Source organism: Maylandia zebra, linkage group LG14 (genome assembly GCF_041146795.1).
Source record: "Maylandia zebra isolate NMK-2024a linkage group LG14, Mzebra_GT3a, whole genome shotgun sequence".
In the NCBI taxonomy this organism is placed as follows: domain Eukaryota; kingdom Metazoa; phylum Chordata; class Actinopteri; order Cichliformes; family Cichlidae; genus Maylandia; species Maylandia zebra.
In genome coordinates this window covers 29025654-29046619 of record NC_135180.1, presented here as the reverse complement: position 1 = coordinate 29046619, position 20966 = coordinate 29025654, and the positions used below count along the sequence as shown (strand labels likewise).

Genomic DNA, 20966 nt, shown 5'->3' with positions numbered 1-20966 from the left:
ACTTGTAGAAGAATTTTATGGGGGACAAGAAAAAACAGCATGGGGATGTTGCGTATAAGGTTCCACATCTATGATCTTTCTTTCCATTATTCAGCCTAATATACGCTGCTTATATGAAGCTCAGGTGGTGCTGTGTACAGAAAGGCAGACAAAGACTTGCACGACATTTATTGTTTTCATTAGAGAAATAGTCCAAGATCGGCACCCTGTGGTAAGATGGAGAATGACAGAAGAGTGGTGAAAATAATAAAGATCACATACATACACTATTTAATTTTTCTAAACGGGGTCCTTTCAGAAGAAGTCCAGCCTGCTAACATGCTGTAATTTTATTTAATATCGTTTTTAATAAAGGCGCTTTTCACTGGGACTAGGTCTGGGGCTATGTCACTAAACTGCAGTGAGAGAAGTGAGAGATTAAAAGTGAAACAGATCATCTCCATGTGTCTGTGAAACATTTTGATTTTATATTTTATATGATATTATTAGGTATTATACTCCATACTATTCTTGGACTGTTGTACATGTATGGCAAAAACAACAATAAAGAGCTGTCAACAACATTAACAGAAATTTCACCTTTAATTTGTCTCTACCTGTACCATTTATTATTATTATTATTATTATTTCAACTATTTATTTATATTCTTGTTTAAATTTCCTTTCCTACATTTAATAATTGTTATATTTATGTGTTTATTTATGTATTTTGATTGCCTTTTTAATAGTTGTGTTGTGAGCCAGCCAGGTGAAAGGTCAACCCAGACAGCAGACAGCGCCTTTGAATACTGAAGCTGAAATGCTGAAACACAAGAAATATGAAAAAAAAAAAAACATACAAAAATAAATATAGTACAATATAATCGTAATTGTAAGTTTTGGTAGGTCATTGCAAAGAAAATAAAAAAATAAATGGCGAAGTGACATTAAAATTAAACTAATTAACATGATTATATAAATATATATCAGTCTTCTTTTTTCAGCTGTTCCTTTTATTTAGGGGTCACCACAGCAGATCATCTGCCTCCATTTCACTCTACCTCTAGCTTAAAGTGGTTGTATATCACCTGCACATTAACACCAGTAAGACAACGGAGATGGTGGTTGACTTCTGGAGAAAACCAACACCTATCATACCAGTGAACATCCATAGTTTGGACATCAGGGTGGCGGACAGTTACAAATATCTGGGGGTTCACCTTAAAAGTAGATTGGAGTGGTTTGATTACTGGTCCAAGGCTATGTACAAGAAGGGTCAAAGTTGGCTTCTGGGTCTTTTTGATCGTGCAGGACATTACTGAGGACTTTTTATGACCTGGTGAGGTCTATTGCAATTTTTTATGCAGTTTTCTGCTGGGGAGGTGGCAGCACGGAGAGGAACCAGAAACAACTTAATACTCTAATGAAGAGGGCCAGCTTTGTCATGGCCAGTCCTCTAGCCGCAGTGTAGGACGGCCCACCATTTTTGTGTATGTATTATCATTCCCACTGCACTTTTTATACATATATTTTGTTTTGTTGTTTAATCTCTGTGGTGTGGCTTTTAGTGTATATTAGTGTGTGTGTATATAGTACATTTTCTACAAAAATGTTTTAGTCTTGTATTTTATTGATTTTTGCATTTTTAAAAGTATTAGCTTTTTTGTAAGTCTTGTTTTATTTTCTGTTTTTATTGTTTTCTAATATATAATTACTTCACATTTTGTCTCTGACCCTTGTGCTGCTGTAGCAAGTATATTTGCCCAATGTGGGATTATTATAATCTCTATATATTTAGCCGTAATATAAATACCAAATATTTTACATGTATTACATTTCTTAGTTAGTTATCGATCCTCCTTATAGAAAATATCTAAGGGGAGTATTGAGTTATCTGAGCTCGATTAGCTGTGCCTTCACAATCAGGGTCACTTGCGAGCTTTGAAAAATAGATGGAACCTAAACGTCGAAGCTGTTATTAAGTTTCATTTAAACGTAATCCTATGGACCGCCTAGCATCTTTTGCAAGTAAGTTTTAGTAATATGTCACAGATACACGTATCCACTTCAGCTTTAAAGTGTTATCGTCTATCATTTTTGGGGTTATTATCTCAGGTTAGCTATATTAAGCTGGGTCTGCTATGCTAACATTAGCGTTAGCGTGCAGCGATGCTAACACGGCGTGTTAACTACTTTAACAGCCTTTGGTGCCTTTTGTTATTGAGCTGCTTTTCAAACTGTGATGAAACATTATCATACATGGCGCTTTAAAGTTAGCATGTGTGGTTTAGCTTAAAGCTCGCTGTAAAGCCTAATAAATTGAAATCTGCAGTCTTGTTTACATTGTAAGCTCGTTTCATGTAAAGAAATGTCAGCTGATTTGTTATACAACCCTACCTGGTGACTTAAAGTGTTAAAATCACGTGATTTCAGATGACCCCTCCGATAAACCGCCGTGCAGAGGTTGTTCATCGTATCTGACTGAGCCTTATATCAAATGTGCAGAATGTGGACCCTCACCTTTCCTGCTGTGCCTCCAGGTGAATCGGTCACAAAAACTCTTAAATTTACCTGCAGACAAACCCAGTCCGACTGAAACTAAACATTTTGTTTCCCTTCAGTGCTTCACCAGAGGATTTGAGTACAAGAAGCACCAGAGTGATCACAAATATGAAATCATGGTGAGTGAAATAAAAAACAAACAAACAAACAAATACAATCTTATCCAGTGTGGCTGTCTTTCAACATCAATGTTCATCTTTCACCCCGTTATGCAGACGTCAGATTTCCCCGTGCTGGAGCCTGGGTGGACAGCCCAGGAAGAGATGGCCCTGCTTGAAGCCGTCATGGACTGTGGCTTTGGAAATTGGTTAGTATTTTCTAGTTGTTTGGTGAGATTTCCTTATAAACTACATACACATGTCCTTATTTCTTAAAAAGCCTGAATGCTAAGATTTATGACATGCAGTCCAGTTTCCAGAGGTGGGGTACAAGCTAAACGGGTTATTGGTCTGTCGCAGGACTAACACAGAGACAGATAACTGTGCACACTCACATTCATCTACTGTCACTTTAGAACAAGTTAACCTAAAAAGCAGTCTCTGGACTTTAGGAGGAAGCCAGAGTATCTAGTATTGTGCCTTATTTGGCCTGTGGCTTCGAACACAGCTTCTACTTGCTCTCAGGCAGCAAAAATAACCACTAACTTATTTTCCAACATAAATGTTTCATTTAATGGCAATTGCATCTCTTTAAGCTAATTTTTCAGATCATTGTGCATAAAAAATCTCTAAACATCTGTTACCGACAGTAACAAAGATAACAAGTGAACGAAATGTTGCAGAGAATTTCTCTTGTTTGCTTCTTTGTCTGCAAACTTCTACACAGTCAGTAGTTAAGCAAGCAAACTTGGCACATACAGTGGGGCAAAAAAGTATTTAGTCAGCCACCGATTCTGCAAGTTCCCCCACCTAAAATGATGACAGAGGTCAGTAATTTGCACCAGAGGTACACTTCAACTGTGAGAGACAGAATGTGAAAGAAAAATCCATGAATCCACATGGTAGGATTTGTAAAGAATTTATTCGTAAATCAGGGTGGAAAATAAGTATTTGGTCAATAACAAAAATACAACTCAATACTTTGTAACATAACCTTTGTTGGCAATAACAGAGGTCAAACGTTTACTATAGGTCTTTACCAGGTTTGCACACACAGTAGCTGGTATTTTGGCCCATTCCTCCATGCAGATCTTCTCGAGAGCAGTGATGTTTTGGGGCTGTCGCCGAGCAACACGGACTTTCAACTTCCACCACAGATTTTCTATGGGGTTGAGGTCTGGAGACTGGCTAGGCCACTCCAGGACTTTCAAATGCTTCTTACGGAGCCACTCCTTTGTTGCCCGGGCGGTGTGTTTTGGATCATTGTCATGTTGGAAGACCCAGCCTCGTTTCATCTTCAAAGTTCTCACTGATGGAAGGAGGTTTTGGCTCAAAATCTCTCGATACATGGCCCCATTCATTCTGTCCTTAACACGGATCAGTCGTCCTGTCCCCTTGGCAGAAAAACAGCCCCATAGCATGATGTTTCCACCCCCATGCTTCACAGTAGGTATGGTGTTCTTGTGATGCAACTCAGTATTCTTCTTCCTCCAAACACGACGAGTTGAGTTTATACCAAAAAGTTCTACTTTGGTTTCATCTGACCACATGACATTCTCCCAATCCTCTGCTGTATCATCCATGTGCTCTCTGGCAAACTTCAGACGGGCCTGGACATGCACTGGCTTCAGCAGCGGAACACGTCTGGCACTGCGGGATTTGATTCCCTGCCGTTGTAGTGTGTTACTGATGGTGACCTTTGTTACTTTGGTCCCAGCTCTCTGCAGGTCATTCACCAGGTCCCCCCGTGTGGTTCTGGGATCTTTGCTCACCGTTCTCATGATCATTTTGACCCCACGGGATGAGATCTTGCGTGGAGCCCCAGATCGAGGGAGATTATCAGTGGTCTTGTATGTCTTCCATTTTCTGATGATTGCTCCCACAGTTGATTTTTTCACACCAAGCTGCTTGCCTATTGTAGATTCACTCTTCCCAGTCTGGTGCAGGTCTACAATACTTTTCCTGGTGTCCTTCGAAAGCTCTTTGGTCTTGGCCATGGCGGCGTTTGGAGTCTGACTGTTTGAGGCTGTGGACAGGTGTCTTTTATACAGATGATGAGTTCAAACAGGTGCCATTCATACAGGTAACAAGTGGGGGACAGAAAAGCTTCTTACAGAAGACGTTACAGGTCTGTGAGAGCCAGAGATTTTCCTTGTTTGAGGTGACCAAATACTTATTTTCCACCCTAATTTACGAATAAATTCTTTACAAATCCTACCATGTGGATTCATGGATTTTTTTTTCACATTCTGTCTCTCACAGTTGAAGTGTACCTCTGGTGCAAATTACTGACCTCTGTCATCATTTTAAGTGGGGGAACTTGCACAATCGGTGGCTGACTAAATACTTTTTTGCCCCACTGTAGGTGTGACTTAGAAACCTGAAAGTTCTTATCTATATCTGATATTACAATGTTATGTTGCCTAGGAATCACCTAAAAACAGACAGTACATGTTGGCCTGTTTATGCTGTTGACTGGCTGATGTACTTAATCAAACTGAGAAAAGTTTTAAAGAAATGTTGGGATGGGATGTTATTTTTGTAAATAAATAGGAAATAAATATTGGACTGATTGTATATTTATATAGAGCAAAATGTATCTACATCTATGTATGGTTAATGGCCCACTGTCTACTATTGTATTACTACACCTGTCAGTCTGACACAGTCCACGCCTCTTCTTTGTTTAAATAAAAACTGGTATGCAAGGTTTTGTTCAACGAAGTGCACTCCCGTATAGTAAATGAGGATTTTAGAACATAACTTTTCATAATAGTTGCATATTTATGGCTTCAAATCCCATTTGCTTAAGTACATTTAAACAGTTTTTTATCCATCATTAAATGTTTAATATAATCTTGAAATACCGTAAGCTTAACTCAAATGATGTAACATTGTTACTGTAAGGGTCACAATTTGGAGATGTTGCTATATTTGATTTTATGATCTACTTTTCTCAGTGTGATTAAGTTTATCAGTTTCTCAACATCATGAATTGGCCAAACAGTACTGTAGCACAGGCCTTTATTAGTTGTTATAAAACTATAAATTATAAAACTATAATTTATAATTATAATTAAAATGAAATTATAATTAAAACTATCAATTATAGAGCTGGCTCCAGGCTAGTGCTATAATGTTGACCCATGTAGAGTTAACTGTCTGTTAACGGTTGCTACAGCTCAAGTTGCCCATCAGCTCGAAGCTGTTAAAACCCTTCCACGCTTTCATGCACAGGGAGAGAAAAACACGAGGGAGGAAAGGCTGAACAAGGGTCACAGTGCAGTCACCCATGTTTGAACTCAAGCTCACTAGTAGAAAAACTAGAATATCAGGAGATGGCGTCCTTCTCCCCGCGGGTAGCGATGTGCCAGCTGATGAATAGATTAAGGTGTAGATGAACTGTATAGTTGTTTTTTGTGTAATGCATTGTAGGTTCATATCCATGTATCTTGCAAATCCATTTTTTTCCTCCTGTTTCTGCACAGCTTTCAAACTCTGATGATAAAGAAGTTGCGGTTTTTCACAGAAAATGTAATTCATAAGTAAATGAGTGAAACAAATCAGTTCAATTCTTCTAATTATGCCAAGCCTGCATAAGACTGAGACCTCTTCCTATAATTCCTGCTCTTTTTTGAGCACACTGAGTTTCATAGCCTGGAGGTTGAAACTCTTGAGTTGTAGTCACCACTCTGCACCACTGCATTCACAAACTGTTTTGCTTGCTCACAAGTTAAATATTAATTGTTTGACTTAGACGCCTGGTGATTGAAACTCAAATGTTTGATTTGGTGATGTCTTGAAAACAGAGATTAGGTTTTAGGACATGGTTGAAGTTTCTAATGAAGAACATTTTTTTTCTCCCATAAAAAGGTGTTTGAACCATACAGTGCCATAACTATAGCCTTAGTTGGCTAAAAGTATCATATGAAAGCCTCCAGTTATTTTTGATCTGTTCCTTCTCCCTGCTTGTCTTCATCAGGCAAGATGTTGCGTATCAGATGCGCACTAAAACCAAAGAGGAGTGTGAGAGCCACTACATGAAGAATTTCATCAATAACCCACTCTTCTCCTCCACCCTGCTCAGCCTGCGGAAAGCAAAAGACTCTCGTGTTGCAGAGGGTGCTATTCCTTTTAAACGTAAGCACCCACAATGTTTACTTCATTATTAAAAAGTGTTTAGATTAAGTTTGATTGTTTATTATTATTATTATTTATTATTTAGTTTTATTAAATATTATTCCAGGTTTCATTATGGGCCTTTAGGGCATCTAGAAGAAAGTTTAACATATAAAATTTGAAGCCACCGGCCCGACAGTTGGGCAGAAGCAGTTGGTGACTGAGGATCGTGTCTCATTTCCTGGCGGGCTTCAGGTCTCCATCTGTCACAGTGTTGACTGCTCCACAAGCATTTTAACGTCTTATTCTTGCATCATTTGACAAATTCAAAGTAGAGACAGACGGTTGTTACGTGTCTGATTTTATAAAATGCACAAAATTTGGAGGTGGTGCTCTTTGTTGATCTTTACATTTTTAAGCTTTATCTTGCTAAATTTTCTGTGATGCCACAGCGAGCGACGATCCCCCTCGGCCCACATTTGACTCGGTGCTGTCTCGCGACATGGCTGGATACATGCCTGCCAGAGCCGACTTCATGGAGGTGAGGGAACACATTTGTCCTGTAGCTGATTGTGTGTTTGGATGCATGGTAGCGCGAAAGTGCACAGAATAAAGGTATGTGTGGAAAAGATAAAGGTGGCTCATGAAGTACTTAAGTGGCAAGTTACATGAGTTAATTTTTAATGTGTTATATTTGTTTTGTTTTGGCGTTTAAAACACAAAAAAGTGCTATGGAGCAGGTTATTATTAATCTTTCCCTCATCACGGATTAGTTTCCCAGTTCCTACTGCCGGAAAACTTAACCACAGCATGACGCTGCCACCACCATGCTTTACTGTAGGGATGCTTTCCTCCAAGTTCTGGGCATATGTAAAAGGTCTATGAATCTTCCTGTTGTTTGATTTGCTGTTTAATATTGATAGCATTTTCCCTTACGTGTCCATTCTATTAAAGGAGTTTGACAACTATGCAGAATGGGATTTGAAAGATATTGACTTTGTGGATGATGATTCAGACGTCCTTCGTGGTGGGTTACATTTTGTTTTATTGACAACTAAACAACAACAGTGTGAATCCCAGCATTTACATTACAAAACCTGTGAACTGTGTCGCACATGTTCTTGTTTTTCAGCACTGAAGCTTGCAGTTGTTGATATTTATCATTCAAGATTAAAGGAGAGACAACGGAGGAAGAAGTAGGTCTCCTTTAATTTATTATGGGATGAAAAATTAATTCAATGTAATGTAATGACTCCAGTGTGTCAGCAGGTGGCATCATAAGCCTTTATTGTGGAACCTCAGTTTCCACGGATACTTCATTATACTTTCAGGTTGAAAAAAATGCATTTCATACTGTATTAAAATGAACAAGGCTAACAATTCCAACATCCTATCTACACCATTTAAATATTAATGATTTCATTACGCTAATACATTTATAACTTCTAATCTAAACCTTGTTATTTTCTTAAAAGCTTTTTAAAGACACGAATCCTGAGAGGGATTGTCACAAAGTCAGCAGCGTGATTATAATTGCATATTTAAGCCTTTTTCAGGCTCTCATTACAAGCCGCAGGGAGTCATTCAGGTGCAACTTACAAGCTGCGGGAACTTCTATTCAAACCCTGAATATATTTTTGGAAATTGGGAAAATGTGTCTGTCCCCCCAGTGAACGACGTGCATGCCAAGCTGCTTGACATTTTGCCCAGTTTTAGTTGGGCATGGAGAGCATTCTCACCAGAGGAGAGTTTGGAAAATGTTTTGAAGCTCATAGAAAATGTACTGTGCACAGTTTACTTGTAGCTAATCAGAGAGGCTACCGGGATCACACCCCCTGCTCACGCTCGTCTCACAGTCCACTGTAAATCCCAGTAATACTCAGTTCTGTTGTATGTATCTCACATTTATTGAGTTAAGTTTGGTGGGTAGAGAAATATAGATAACGTTGCATATGTAGCAGCAGTTAAAACAGTAAACAGTAAAACCCATTGTACCTAATAAAATGGCAACTGGTGGTTATCATTGGGTACTGGAAAGCCCTCAAATTCAAGTCACTGTGGGCTGCAGGAAATCACAATGACTATTTTTCTGTATTCTGATAGTCAGCTGATGTAATAAGAAATTGAAGTCAATTTTAAAGGTTTCTAAGGATATTAATCTGCCTTTAACACATTAGCTGTCATTCTTGGACATACACGGACAAGCGTTGCTGCAGCGTATCCATCACTAAATCAACTTTTAACGACTTCATGCTCCCTGAGCACGCTTGGAATGGCATGTCTGACTAGGAGGGAATGAGTGTTTTACAGCTCCCTCATCTGTCCCTGAGACCCGGTTTTATCTCTGCTAACTTGTAGCTTGTCAGAAAGGCTTTTAAGATCAGAAGTTGAGCTGAACCTTAAAGCACACTTTTTAGCATAATTACAGGTTTTGAGGGCCTAAAGGCCATTTATTTTATTCCCCTCAAAACAGGCCTTTAAATAGTCATGAAAAGCCTTGAGCTTAATTTCCAGGCGTCCTAAATATTCCTCCTTCATTTATCAACAGGGCCGTTGGTTTTAAAGTGTTTCTGTATGTGGTTGAAAAAGATGTTGTGAAACTCAGACGTGAAAGTAGGAATCTCCTGAATGTGTCACATTTATTGCTTTTATACTGTTATAAGTCATTAAATTCATTTTCTGTAAGTAATTGTAAATGTTATTGTTCCTAATTTAATTAACATGGTAAGTTATTTCTGCTTGTTATTAAAAGCTTCAGTGTATTAATGCGTAATGTCGATGCACTCAGTGTCCAGTTTGTTGGGTGCAGTGCAGCTTGGACGTCTTCACAAAGATCAGCATGCTCAGTTTTTGTTGCAGATTACTTTGCAGAGTTTGGAGAATGTCGTTTGTGGGCTGTAATGCAGAACCTCATTATGATGTAATGTGATGGACACGAGCACACCAAACTACAGCCCTCAAAATGATCATATAGTTGATATATACTGTATTTTTAACTTTCCAAAGTGTAGCGTAAGTCAGAAAATAAATGTCTACATCCATGTCTTTGTTTCTTTCAGGATAATCCGAGACCATGGATTGATCAACCTGCGGAAATTCCAGAGTGAGTCCTCTTTTGAAACACTCTTGGGGTTGGCTGCGACAGTATTCATAGCAGCTCAGGGAGACATGCGATATCTGGCAGCCAAATCGGCACAGAGGGTTTCTATGGATGCATGCAAATAACTCCGCTGTAATAACCACCGTTAACCTCCACGGCCCCTCTGGTAGCTGATGTGTGGCAACTGGCCGCGCTTATATTTACAGCGAAGGGTACGAATAGCCTGCGTTGGCTCGAGTGTGCCGCGGCATAATTGCAATCACAGTGCGGTGAGCTTTGCTGCCATAATGGCTGAAGTGTGTCAGGAGAAAGAGAGCTGTTTTTATTGATCCACCCGTTACAGGTTGGGTTGCAGCGAGCTCAGAAACGTAATTCTTTGCATCTCTGGGGTTTTTTTTTCATTACACAGCGAGAACTGCTGTGAATGGATTTGTCCAATTAGAGCGTGTCTTTTTAAACTATGTGCGACCACCCTGCCCTTCGTTATATCTCCATGTGTTGCTCTGTGAAATTGTCTGTGGTTGGGGAGTTGAAGAGTTCTCCCCTCATGTTTTATTTATGTATCCTCCAGCCTCCAGTTAGCCCTCCTTCCTCTTTTTCCCTTATCTCCCCAGTCTTTGGAGACAAAAGGGAACTCGGAGTAGCTGTAGAGCTGCAGACTGGTTGTCATGGAGACTGTCAAAGAGTGTGTGTGTGTGTGTGTGTGTGTGTGTGTGTGTGTGTGTGTGTGTGTGTGTGTGTGTGTGTGTCACATGCAATAATGGAAGCAGTATCTGAGCCCAGGAGGCTCACGGTATCATGTCTCAGTGACTGCTGGAGGCAGAATGACCAGCGTTGTTGTTTCAGGACAGCGATCTGTTTGACGTCCTGTAAGAGCTCGCCTCTCTGAATGATTCAGGTCACGTTGCTATTTGCAGTCAGAGTTTTGTGTGCCGATCATGTGAAACCACACACAGGTCCAGCATTGATGTCTCCCCGGAGATATGAACATTTTTCCTTGTGTTGCTCAGAGCATGACTTCATGTGTTTAGCCTGAGATGGCAGCTGATAATTAGCTCTCGCAGGCTGGAGTCTGACGATGGAATTTGACCCTGACACACACACATTAGCTTTCCTCGGTGGCTTTGACACTTGTCTGTTACTCAGCAACACGGGCAATGCTTTCACATGAGCACAACAAGCGCTTTCAGAGTGAGAGCTAAACATGGTGAATACACAGCAGTGGGGCGTTACTGTGACAAATCACAGGGACAGGGTTGCTGATTCTGTTTAATTTCATTCATTTTTTCTTCCTGTAGTGCTCCTTGACTACACTTTCAATTAGAAAAGATAGGGGACCAAAACTAATTGTAGAACTGTTGCATTAAAATCATTGTTGGCTTTGAAATTTGAATCTTTTGGCCCCTTTTGATTGCACTGTCAAGTTAAACCATCGGCTATATGCTAGCTGGACAGTTTGTATGTATTCAGCATTTATAGCTGAAGAAGGCACGCTGCAGCTTTGTACAGAAATGTGCGAATTCATTTGGGCTGTTTAGATTTGAATTAGGTACGAACACCAAATAGTCATACACAGAAAAATTGTTCGGGTTGTTCAGTCTCCTCCTCCGACTGATGAAGGTTGTCTGTGTGGAAATTACTCAGTCTCAAAACACTTTTGTAAAGTGACAGACTGTGTGCAAAAACAATTAGTGAGCGTACCGCCTCTGTCCGACCTGAGCAGTCTGGAGGTGAAACTGCCTTGAAACTCGCCATTATTTACTTGTCTGTAGACAGGGGGCGGGGCAAATTAAAAGAGAAACCTGAGCCCTTGACCCTTGCGATGAGGGTTATGCAGTGGCTCTGTTATTGCTGTGAGAATCATTTTTCCAAATGGTTTTTGCTCACTTGTCTCCTTGGAGTGAAGAGTCACTGCAATTCAATAAAGTTGATCTGAGTGTTCACCTTAATACTGTGATAAAGCATTTCTGTTCTGGTCTCTACTGTGATGTAATGAAAATGATGTGAGTCGTTTGCTGTGGCATTTGCGATCTCCAGATCTCATCCCTGCTGAACATGTAGTGGACAGCGGTCGCGCCGTCATCGTAAAAGCAACAGATAAGGGGGAATATCTTTTTATAAGGTATTCCATCTCTCCTGTAGAGTTTCCGAGACGCAGACAATCATTCATGCCCTTTACTATTTTTACTATTTTTCATCTTTGAGTTCTTTTCTTTTATCTCTACCACCGTCCCGTTTTTGGAGAAATCCTTTTTTTTTTTCGTGACAGCCCTGAATATTTTTGATCAAATATCATTTTATTACAGCCAACCTTAAACAAAACAATGTTTAATTCATTGTTCTTCAGCACATCCACTGAGTTATAGATGAAAGCACACAACAGGTGTACGCTGATGATGTGTGGTGACATTGACAACCAGCAGTCTGAGGGAACCTTTAAGTTGCTTTAAAAATCTCCCGGGACTACAGTTGTCAGGACTGTTAGGCAAAATGTGTGCAAACCCATGGAACGTTGAAAGTGTTCTGTTGGCATATTATAACCCAACACAGTTTAACTTTTTTTTTTTAACTTGTCACCCACGTTCAGCTTGTAATCACAATTATCAAAATGTTTTGATGGATTTTTTTCCACTTGAATTTTTTCTATATATTGCTAGTTCAGGACAACTGTTGTCTCACGGTGCTTTATATTATGAAATTATATATTTTCAGTTCAGTGTTTGTCGATCCCCAGGATATGACAGTCACATATGGGGAGAAAGAAAAGCTCAGTTTTAACAGAGAGAGACAGCCATCTGTCACAACCTTTTGGGGAGAAGGATGAAAACAAATGGGACAAAACAAACTGAAGGAGACAAAATGCAAGAGTGCATCAAAGGAAGTCCCCAAGCACTTTTGCTGAGGTCTGTTTGTACCAACACACCTAAGCAGTGGTTCAGGTTAGCAGACCCCCTGCAGACTATAAGCTTTATCAAAAAGGAAAGTTTAAAATCTAATCTTGAAAGTAGAGATGGCATTTGTTTCCATAACTCAGAGTTCGTCAGACCCATTCTGCTTTTGGAGATTCTGTGAACCACGTGTAAGCCTGGAAGCTCAGAGCAAAGAACTCTGTTGAGATGATATGATGCTATTAAGTCTTTAAGTTATGATTATGTCTGTTCATTCACTAAGTTATGATAGGAGAAGGGTTTTAGGGGCAGTAAAATGATCCAGTGTCACCTCTTAGATAAAAGGTTCTCTGTTTAAATCCACCTGCTGGCTGTGGACCTTGTTTTTTCCCCAGTAAGCCAATTTCCTTCTACAGGCCAGAGACATGCATGTTAGGATACATGGCTGTAGGTGTGAATGTGAGGATGAATGGTTGTCTGTCTCTGTCGTAGCCTTGTGAAGGAACGGCAAACTGACCAGAGTAACCCTGGCTCTTGTGATAGCTGGGATGAGGTGTTGTGGACTGTGAGTTTAGAAAAGGTGGATAAAATTGTTGTGGTTTTTTTTTTGTGTTTTTTGTTTTGTTTTTTTTTTGTTTTGTTTTGGGGGGGGGGGGGTTTCTTTTCATTTTTTCATGGATCAACAGTGTTGGATGCTGTTTTGGAAAAACAGAAAAACAAGAAACACACAAATCTGTCAGGAATGCAACTAAATAACTGGAACCTAATCAAAAAACATGTGACGTGTTTTGGTTTTTGTTTTGTTTTTTTGTTTTTTTTTGTTTGTTTGTTTTTTTTTAAAGCAAATCTGAAAATTATTGGATAACAAGGTTTTAGCATTAAAAATCTAATTTAGATCAAAGAGCTGCTACTTCTTGCTTACAGTTAGTCACTCCGTCCCGCAAGGGAAATATTGTGTTACAGCAACAGGATCAAGATTAAAAGTGGTACAGTCTACAGAAAATAAACAACATAATAAAAGTGCCACGGGTACACAGAGAGAGCCTTATACTGTGAGAGAGTGCAAACATTTCATACATACAACAGTGGTTAAAGAAAAACAACAAGAGCTAAGTTAACAAAAAGTAAACAGTGAGACTGAGAGATGTGCAAGAGAGTAGTGTAAATTGTAAGAAATTAAGAAACAGTTGCAAGAAGGTGTAATAAAGAAATGTGTGTGAAATCCTTTTGCTGACAGGTGTGTTCACCTGTCAGAACAAGAACGGTTACTGTACAGTTAACCCCTACAAGAACATGAATAAATGATGGTAACTAACAGTATTGTTACTTCAGGGCAGCTATTCCATAAGCCTTACATTGGGTTGTGGTTAGATAAATCTGTTAAGCACTGTTTGCGTGGATGCTGAGAGACCATACAGGCCATTTAGTAGCTACAGGATGCAAATTCTCCCCTTGCACCAGCTTCAGAGAATCATAGCGGTGCATCTACAGGGTGACTGTGATAAATGTTGGTAATATTTACATGCCTATATGCACAGCATTGATGCAGAGCTGCAAGTTGACGGCTGTTCTCTGGTGGTTAACTGCAAAAAAGAAACCAAATTACTTCACCTAGAATGCAGTAAAAAAAAAAAAAAACTGCTCACGTCTAAAAGTGTCTGCTGGGGATATTTTTCTTTCATATTTCTGTTTTATATTTGTTTGTATCTGCCTGCCTACTCACATCTCTCTCTCTCTTTCTCGTCTCTCTGTCTCCGGTAGTGCTGGAGCGATGCTACCCAAAGGAGGTGCAGGAGCTGTATGATGTCATGAGAAGATTTGCCAGAGTGGTTGGACCAATTGAACATGACAAATTCATCGAAAGTCACGCATGTTAGTATCTGGCTGAGTTCACATGGCAGGGTTACGTGCAATTTAAGCAACTGTCACAAACACAGAGAATCGATTTGACCAGTTTTTGCCACACTGTCTCAGCATCGCACAGACGATCGCAGCGTCAAGGGAGGTTATTTTTAATCTTTGTGGGAAGGTAATGCCAGACCCCTTCCTGTTTTTCTCTGAGAGATTCCCACGTTTCCACTATGTCTGTGTACAAATTAAAGAAAATTCTAACACGAAATGTCTTCATTAGTCAGCAATGCTTCTTGACACAGGCTTATCAAGTTTTTGAACCTCTGCTGTCATTTGGATATCTCTTAAATTGGCATCTCACAGACAGTTGCAGTTTCCTGGCAACCAGCAGGGACTCCAGGAAGTTGCAGTTCATTGCAAAGAAATAGTCAAGCACCTATATCTCTTTAAACAGCAGATTTTTATTTTTACACTTCACATATATTAAGGTAATTAGTCAGCTTTGGAAGTGCTGACTGGATTTTTTTCTTTTTCTTTACATGTTGGATGGAGCCTGGCTAGCTGTTTCCACTTGTTTACCATCTTTATGCTAAACTAAGCTAAGTCTGCTCTTTAAAAAAAAAAAAAAAAACTCAGGATACTAGAAAGACCTGCTCTTATGGTCAAGGACTTACGGTTCATGTGAACCGTGCATCTATTGCAACAACTTTTTCAGGACTGCAGACAAATCATTGCAGAGCTGCACAAAGCTAAAACTACACTGTTAATTGGTTCACAGTAGGACAAAGTGTCCATGCATGAAGAAAATTCAGGACTGTCCCTAAAGGTGGACGTGCTGCAAAGTTCACAGTGAGAACAAGTCCATTGCTTAAAAAGGAGGGGGGAAAAAACACCAGGATAACATCAAAGCCTGCAGGATTCTCTACAGTCTGCTGAAATCCGTGTTCATGTGTCTGTGAATGAAAGCAGTCTGCAACAGACCAGCTGGATGTCCCATAACAATTCCTTGGCAGTGTCCTGAAAAGCAGTGCACACAAATAAAGCTTGTTGGGGATTTGCTGTCCCTGTTTGTATCTAATGTATCAAAAAAAATCAGGACACCAGTTCATAACCCAAAGTTCAGGAGAGGCTAGGTGATACAAAAAGACAATGACCTAGATAAACAACAATAAAACAGTTCAAACCTGGAAAAATTAGAGTCCTGGGCAGCAAACAGGTTGCTGGTTCAGATCTCCTGGTCTACTGCAGCCTTTCTCTGTCGAGTTTGAATACTGTGCATGTAGGTTTTCTGTGTACTCCGGCTTCCTCCCACAGTCTGAAGCTTGGTAGATTAATTGATGGTGTTATATCGGCCATAGATGTACTAATCTGAATATGAGATACTAAAAATATGTAATGGAGCTTGATGCTTCTAAATGTTGTTTTTTTTTTTTTTTTTTTTGGGGGGGGGGTTACTCATGTCATGAAAGTCATAAAAAGTCCAGTAATCAATTCAGACATTGATGTTTTCTTTTGTGTCTTTCTCAGTAGTCCTCGAGCCGTCCAGTTCCCAGATGTTGATTTAATTTTTTATGAATGCTGTATGAAACTGTTCTGAGAAGCACAAAATGCTTACTCATTGTGCTAAATGAAATGTGAGCTGCAGCTGTGTGAAAGTGAGTTCAGGGATCTCTGCAACAGTCTGCACAGGTTTGCTTTTAACTGCCTTCATCTCTCTCTCTCTTTGTTTCCAGTGGAGTTTGAGCTGAGGAGAGAGATCCGCAGGCTGCAGGAGTACAGGAAAGCAGGGATCAAGTCTTTCTGCAGTGAGTCAAGTTTGAACTTTTCTTTCCCTCCTCCCCTGAACAAAAACTTCATTTTAAAGTTGTGTGCATAAGCAGGAAAATGTGTTTATATTCAGGCTTGCACTTTATTTTTAGTTCAGTTCAAATCAATTATTTTTTGCTGCACCAGCAGAACACTCACAGTGTTTGGATCATTTTTGGAATTTTAATCCTGGACCAGCTTGTTAATGTGTGCCACGGAAAGACTAAAAGTGCGCAGGCTCCTAGGGCTTTTCTTTGGTATGTGGACTGTTGATCCAGCAGAGTAAGACATGTGAGGGTGTTAGCTTGAACTGTGCGAAATTGTAAAGGACATTTTTGGCAGTTTCTGATACTTTATGGCCTAAACAGCGTAGCAGTTTCGAGTCGCAGCCCTAATTTTGTACGCTCTTTGTTCACCTTTCTGTGCAATAGGTGCCAAGGTGTACGAGCGGGTGAAGCGAATGCGTGAAGACGAGCGGAGGAAGAGGACCATGCTGTGTGACGTACTGCAGTACATCCAGGATGGCAGAGCCTGTCAGCAGTGGCTCAGCAAACAGGCTGCAATGTAAGGCTCTAAACTCCCCGCTTGTAGCCCAGCGTGTAATAGAAGGGCTGGTGAAGCCGCGCTCTCCGGAGACACTGACCTCTGTCATCACTCCCAGCACTGTTCATGCTGAGATGAATCGAGCTGTATTATAGAGCATCTCGCTTACACCACAGTCTCTGCTGTATTTTTAGTCCTTTTAATGGGTCGCTGCTCCTCTTGTTTTCATCCTTTTCTTTGGATGTTATCCAAGTTCTTCCAATTATTCTACCTTTTAAAAAAAACCTTGAATGCTATGATTCTTCTTTTCTGGCTGATGATCCTGGAGTGAGAGTAGTGAACAAAAGCCCAGGGGTGGGGGTGTGTGTGTGTATGTGTGTGTACATATATAAACATGGCAGCCAAGATAATAACACTTTTCTTAATGATTGCAGAGATGCTGGAATCACTCCAGCTGTCACAACAATCACAGTGTCAGGTACGGCGTTTCTTTCCACCTTTCCTTATGTATTCTGTCCTCTCCGTGGCTCCCGGCACATTAATGCAAACAACTTCTCCATTTATCTGCTCAAAAATAGCCCCCTGCTTGCATATTTTCCTAGCTATTTTTGTTTCCCTTTCAAATTAACTGCCTTTCCCTAACCTCCAGAGCACAAATGGGACGCACACTCCCACATGGCTATATTTACACAATTTGCACAGCGTAAATATTTGTTCGCCCGTCTCTTCGATGCAAAGGAATTAACTGCATGTTGCCAGGCTGCTATTATGTTCTCTGAAGGGTTGGCTAACATTGTGGTGCTGAATTTCCATTTGACTGTAGAAATTTTTTGCTCCACAGCAACAGGTAGGCGGAGCGCCCCACCTCTCAACCTGACCGGACTGCCGGGAACAGAGAAGCTCAACGAGCGGGAGAAAGAGGTAAAGATATGGTCAGGCAGATGGAATAAGGGTCAATATGCGTTAAGTCGTTTCTCATTAGTCATCTGCTTACACATCTATGTCAACAACATGGCCCTGGCCTCTCTTAATGACTTCCCTCTGTCATGGTTTGGATCTCCATTTTGGACAGTGGTGTTGGGAATCTTATCAGAAGTGATGGAATTATGAACACAGAAAAGTACAGTCAGATTTGGATCCATTGTGGAATACTATCTGAAAGCATGTGATTGTCTTAATTTTTCCAGCTTGACAATGATGCCAAATACACTGCCATTGGAATAAAAGCATGCCCAAGTTGGAAAAATACATAAATCACTTCACGTATTTTCTTAGAAAAAGGTAAAGAAATGAGAGTTGGCTCAAGACTTTAGCACTGTATTTACCGGTGTGTTTGTTTTTTAAAGCTACTCCCTCCGTTTCTAAACCCTGTGTTTATTTTGTGGTTGTAGCTGTGTCAGGTGGTGCGGCTGGTACCGGGCGCCTACCTGGAGTACAAACAAGCTTTACTTAACGAGTGCAGACGGCAGGGCGGGCTGCGGCTGGCGCAGGCGCGGGCGCTGATCAAGATCGACGTCAACAAGACTCGCAAGATCTATGACTTCCTAATCAAAGAGGGTTACATCACCAAGGCGTAGGAGTGTTTGACCACAGTGGGAAGTTCGATCGTGGTTAGTGTTTAGTTTGTTTTTAATCTTGTAATGTTGTCAGCTCAAGTTTTGTAAGACGTTCAGATTGTTGCTGCTTGTTGTATTATAACATTTGTTATTGTGTGTTTTTAGTTTAAATGTACTCAAGTCTTGTATAATTGTGAGAAGAACAGGGGATTGTATTAAAATTATGTATTTATTTCTCCTGATATAAAGTGTTAGAAAATGACCTGATGTACATGTTGATATTTTTAAACTGTAAAAGAGCCGCTTGGATTAAAATTCTTGGTAACTTTTTAGTTTACTGTAGGTTTGAATTAATAAGCGGATTCATTTAGTGAAATTAGGAACCGGAGCACCATTTGGTCATAAATGTGAGGCTTGTCGAAACCATACAATTCAGTAAATTTTATAGTAAAATTATATTTATAACATGAATATTTACTTCAAATCTTTTTTTTAGCTGTTTTTGTACTTCCTAGTGGAGATCCGTTTGCATTTGCAAAAAACAAGTGATGAAAGGAGCTCTTTTATGAAATGAGTGGTTTTTCAGGGCTGCTTATAGAGCAAGGTAACTGTTTTTTTTTAATCAGATGTTGGTGTGAGTGGTCTCTGCCCATTTAACTACTCCTGGAAAAACAAAAACTATTCTAATGATTGTCTAACCATGTCTTTATTGGTTTTTACTGAGGTGTCAAAACTCATCATTGAGGAAGAAGTCATCAAATGCTGCTTTCATGGGGGAAAGAGTATAAAAAGAAAACATAATTTCATTGTAATTTTTTTGGAAAGCTGCAGAGGTGAAAATTGTATAACTGGCACAAGCCACATGACTGCAGCACTGAGGGTTAAAATGATAATAAGCAGCATCCTCTTCGGGATGTCATGGCTGTTAGATTGGATGTAGTTTTAATTAATGCAGACAATAAAATCAAAGTCACTCGATTACTCAGCTGAACCTTCCTTCTGTGTATCAGTCAAGTCTCCATCCCACCGTGACCTGAGCTTTTGTTTGGGGTTGATTTTTTTATTTTTTTTATTTCACCTAGCTATTTGGGGATTGTTTGTCCTCACATGGGGACAGTTTAGTTTAAAGTAAAACACAATAAAGCTGCCGTTATTTGACAAAGTATAAAAGACTTTGTTAAGCAGAATGAAGTATAAGGTGCAGAAATATCAAATTTTAATGTCCCCATATGAGAACTTGGGGTGTCAGGAGGGCATGGGGGGCACAGAATAATATCTTTAGCCTGCTTACAGTTGCATCTTCAAGCTGCTTGGCAACCCAAATCCATGTCACTACCTCCCTTTTTTTTCTTTTTTTTTTTTTTTTAAATGCTTACACATACAAGGTTATACCGAAACAGACTGGTAGGTCACAAAAAAGAGCCTTACCTCCAAATATAAATTACTGCTAATTGAAATGATTATCTTCCTTTTAATTAAGTTGGATCTGCTGAAATAAGTTTGAGGCAAACTCGAAGAAGAGAAACCACAGAAATGTGCAGAGTCAGTCTATGCAAGATTGATTTAATTTTGCAAATAGTTTCATGAACTTCAATAAAAGCTAATCAGAATTTATTTCACTTTAGAATTTCTCATATAATAAATACATTATTGTAGATTTCTTTCAACAGTTTCACAAATAGAAAGAACAATGTCCTTTGTCATATCTTTAAACTGGTTCATGTATGTCTGTGCCAGAATTTAATGGGTTATTCCTCTGGCTGGGGTTCCATCTCTCTACCCAGTTACATGATCTTTGGCTCTAGATTTTGTGATCTTTCCTGCTGACAAAAAGCACTGAAAGTGTACCTCTGCTTTTCCCTTGGCAGAGGAATGACGAGTATATTATTGAGAGGCATTCACACCTCATTGCAGATTCTTCAAATTGAGACAGAATACTGCTGAGTAAGGGTGAACGATGCTCTTCTCTGACGCAGACAAACGGAAGCAGATATTTCAGTCTTCATTTGTGTGGGGCTCGCTCATGTGTCTTGGGGAAACTGTGACAAATGTATTACAGGCAGGAGACCGCCGGCCTCTGGCAGGCTTATCGGAGCAGAGAGCAACCGCCGCATCAGCCTCAGCTAACGGCCTGATTATAACTGCACATTCAACCTTTGATGACTGCGGAGAGGCGTCTGTACTGAAATGCAGAAAATTTAAGAGGATGTGAAGGAGAAAAAACTTGTTACGCCTCCACAAGTCTTCTAAAATCAAGGTTTCAAAACAAAACAAGAGGCAGCAGAGTGAAATTGCTTATTTCGTTCAATACAGTTTTTCTCATGTCAACTTTGTGTCTTTACTGGAGAATGTGTTCCACCCAGCCTCGAAAAACTAGACTTTGATCTTTCCTCTTTGCCTTTTATTTTCCGTCTAAAGCTTCAACTCTTTTTTTTTTTTTCTCCGCAGAGTGGAAACTGGTGCT

General features: G+C 39.8%; 1 protein-coding gene across 2 annotated transcripts; it reads left to right on the top strand.

Annotated features, from left to right (window-relative positions):
- Positions 1-1237: 1237 nt before the first annotated feature.
- On the top strand, positions 1238-18834 carry tada2a (transcriptional adaptor 2A). Of its 2 annotated transcripts, none has more exons than XM_076873307.1 (15): positions 1238-1469; positions 2413-2519; positions 2601-2660; positions 2757-2848; positions 6622-6779; positions 7211-7299; positions 7713-7785; positions 7891-7954; positions 9818-9861; positions 14508-14618; positions 16331-16402; positions 16835-16967; positions 17381-17424; positions 17788-17867; positions 18338-18834. In XM_076873307.1, the coding sequence occupies exons 3-15, from the start codon at positions 2658-2660 to the stop codon at positions 18521-18523; spliced, it is 1149 nt and encodes a 382-aa protein (XP_076729422.1). In that variant the 5' UTR covers positions 1238-1469; positions 2413-2519; positions 2601-2657; the 3' UTR covers positions 18524-18834. The 2 variants fall into 2 exon arrangements, with proteins under 2 accessions (XP_076729422.1, XP_012776457.1); XM_012921003.3 differs by lacking the exon at positions 1238-1469 and adding an exon at positions 1855-2007.
- The last annotated feature ends 2132 nt before the right edge of the window (positions 18835-20966 follow it).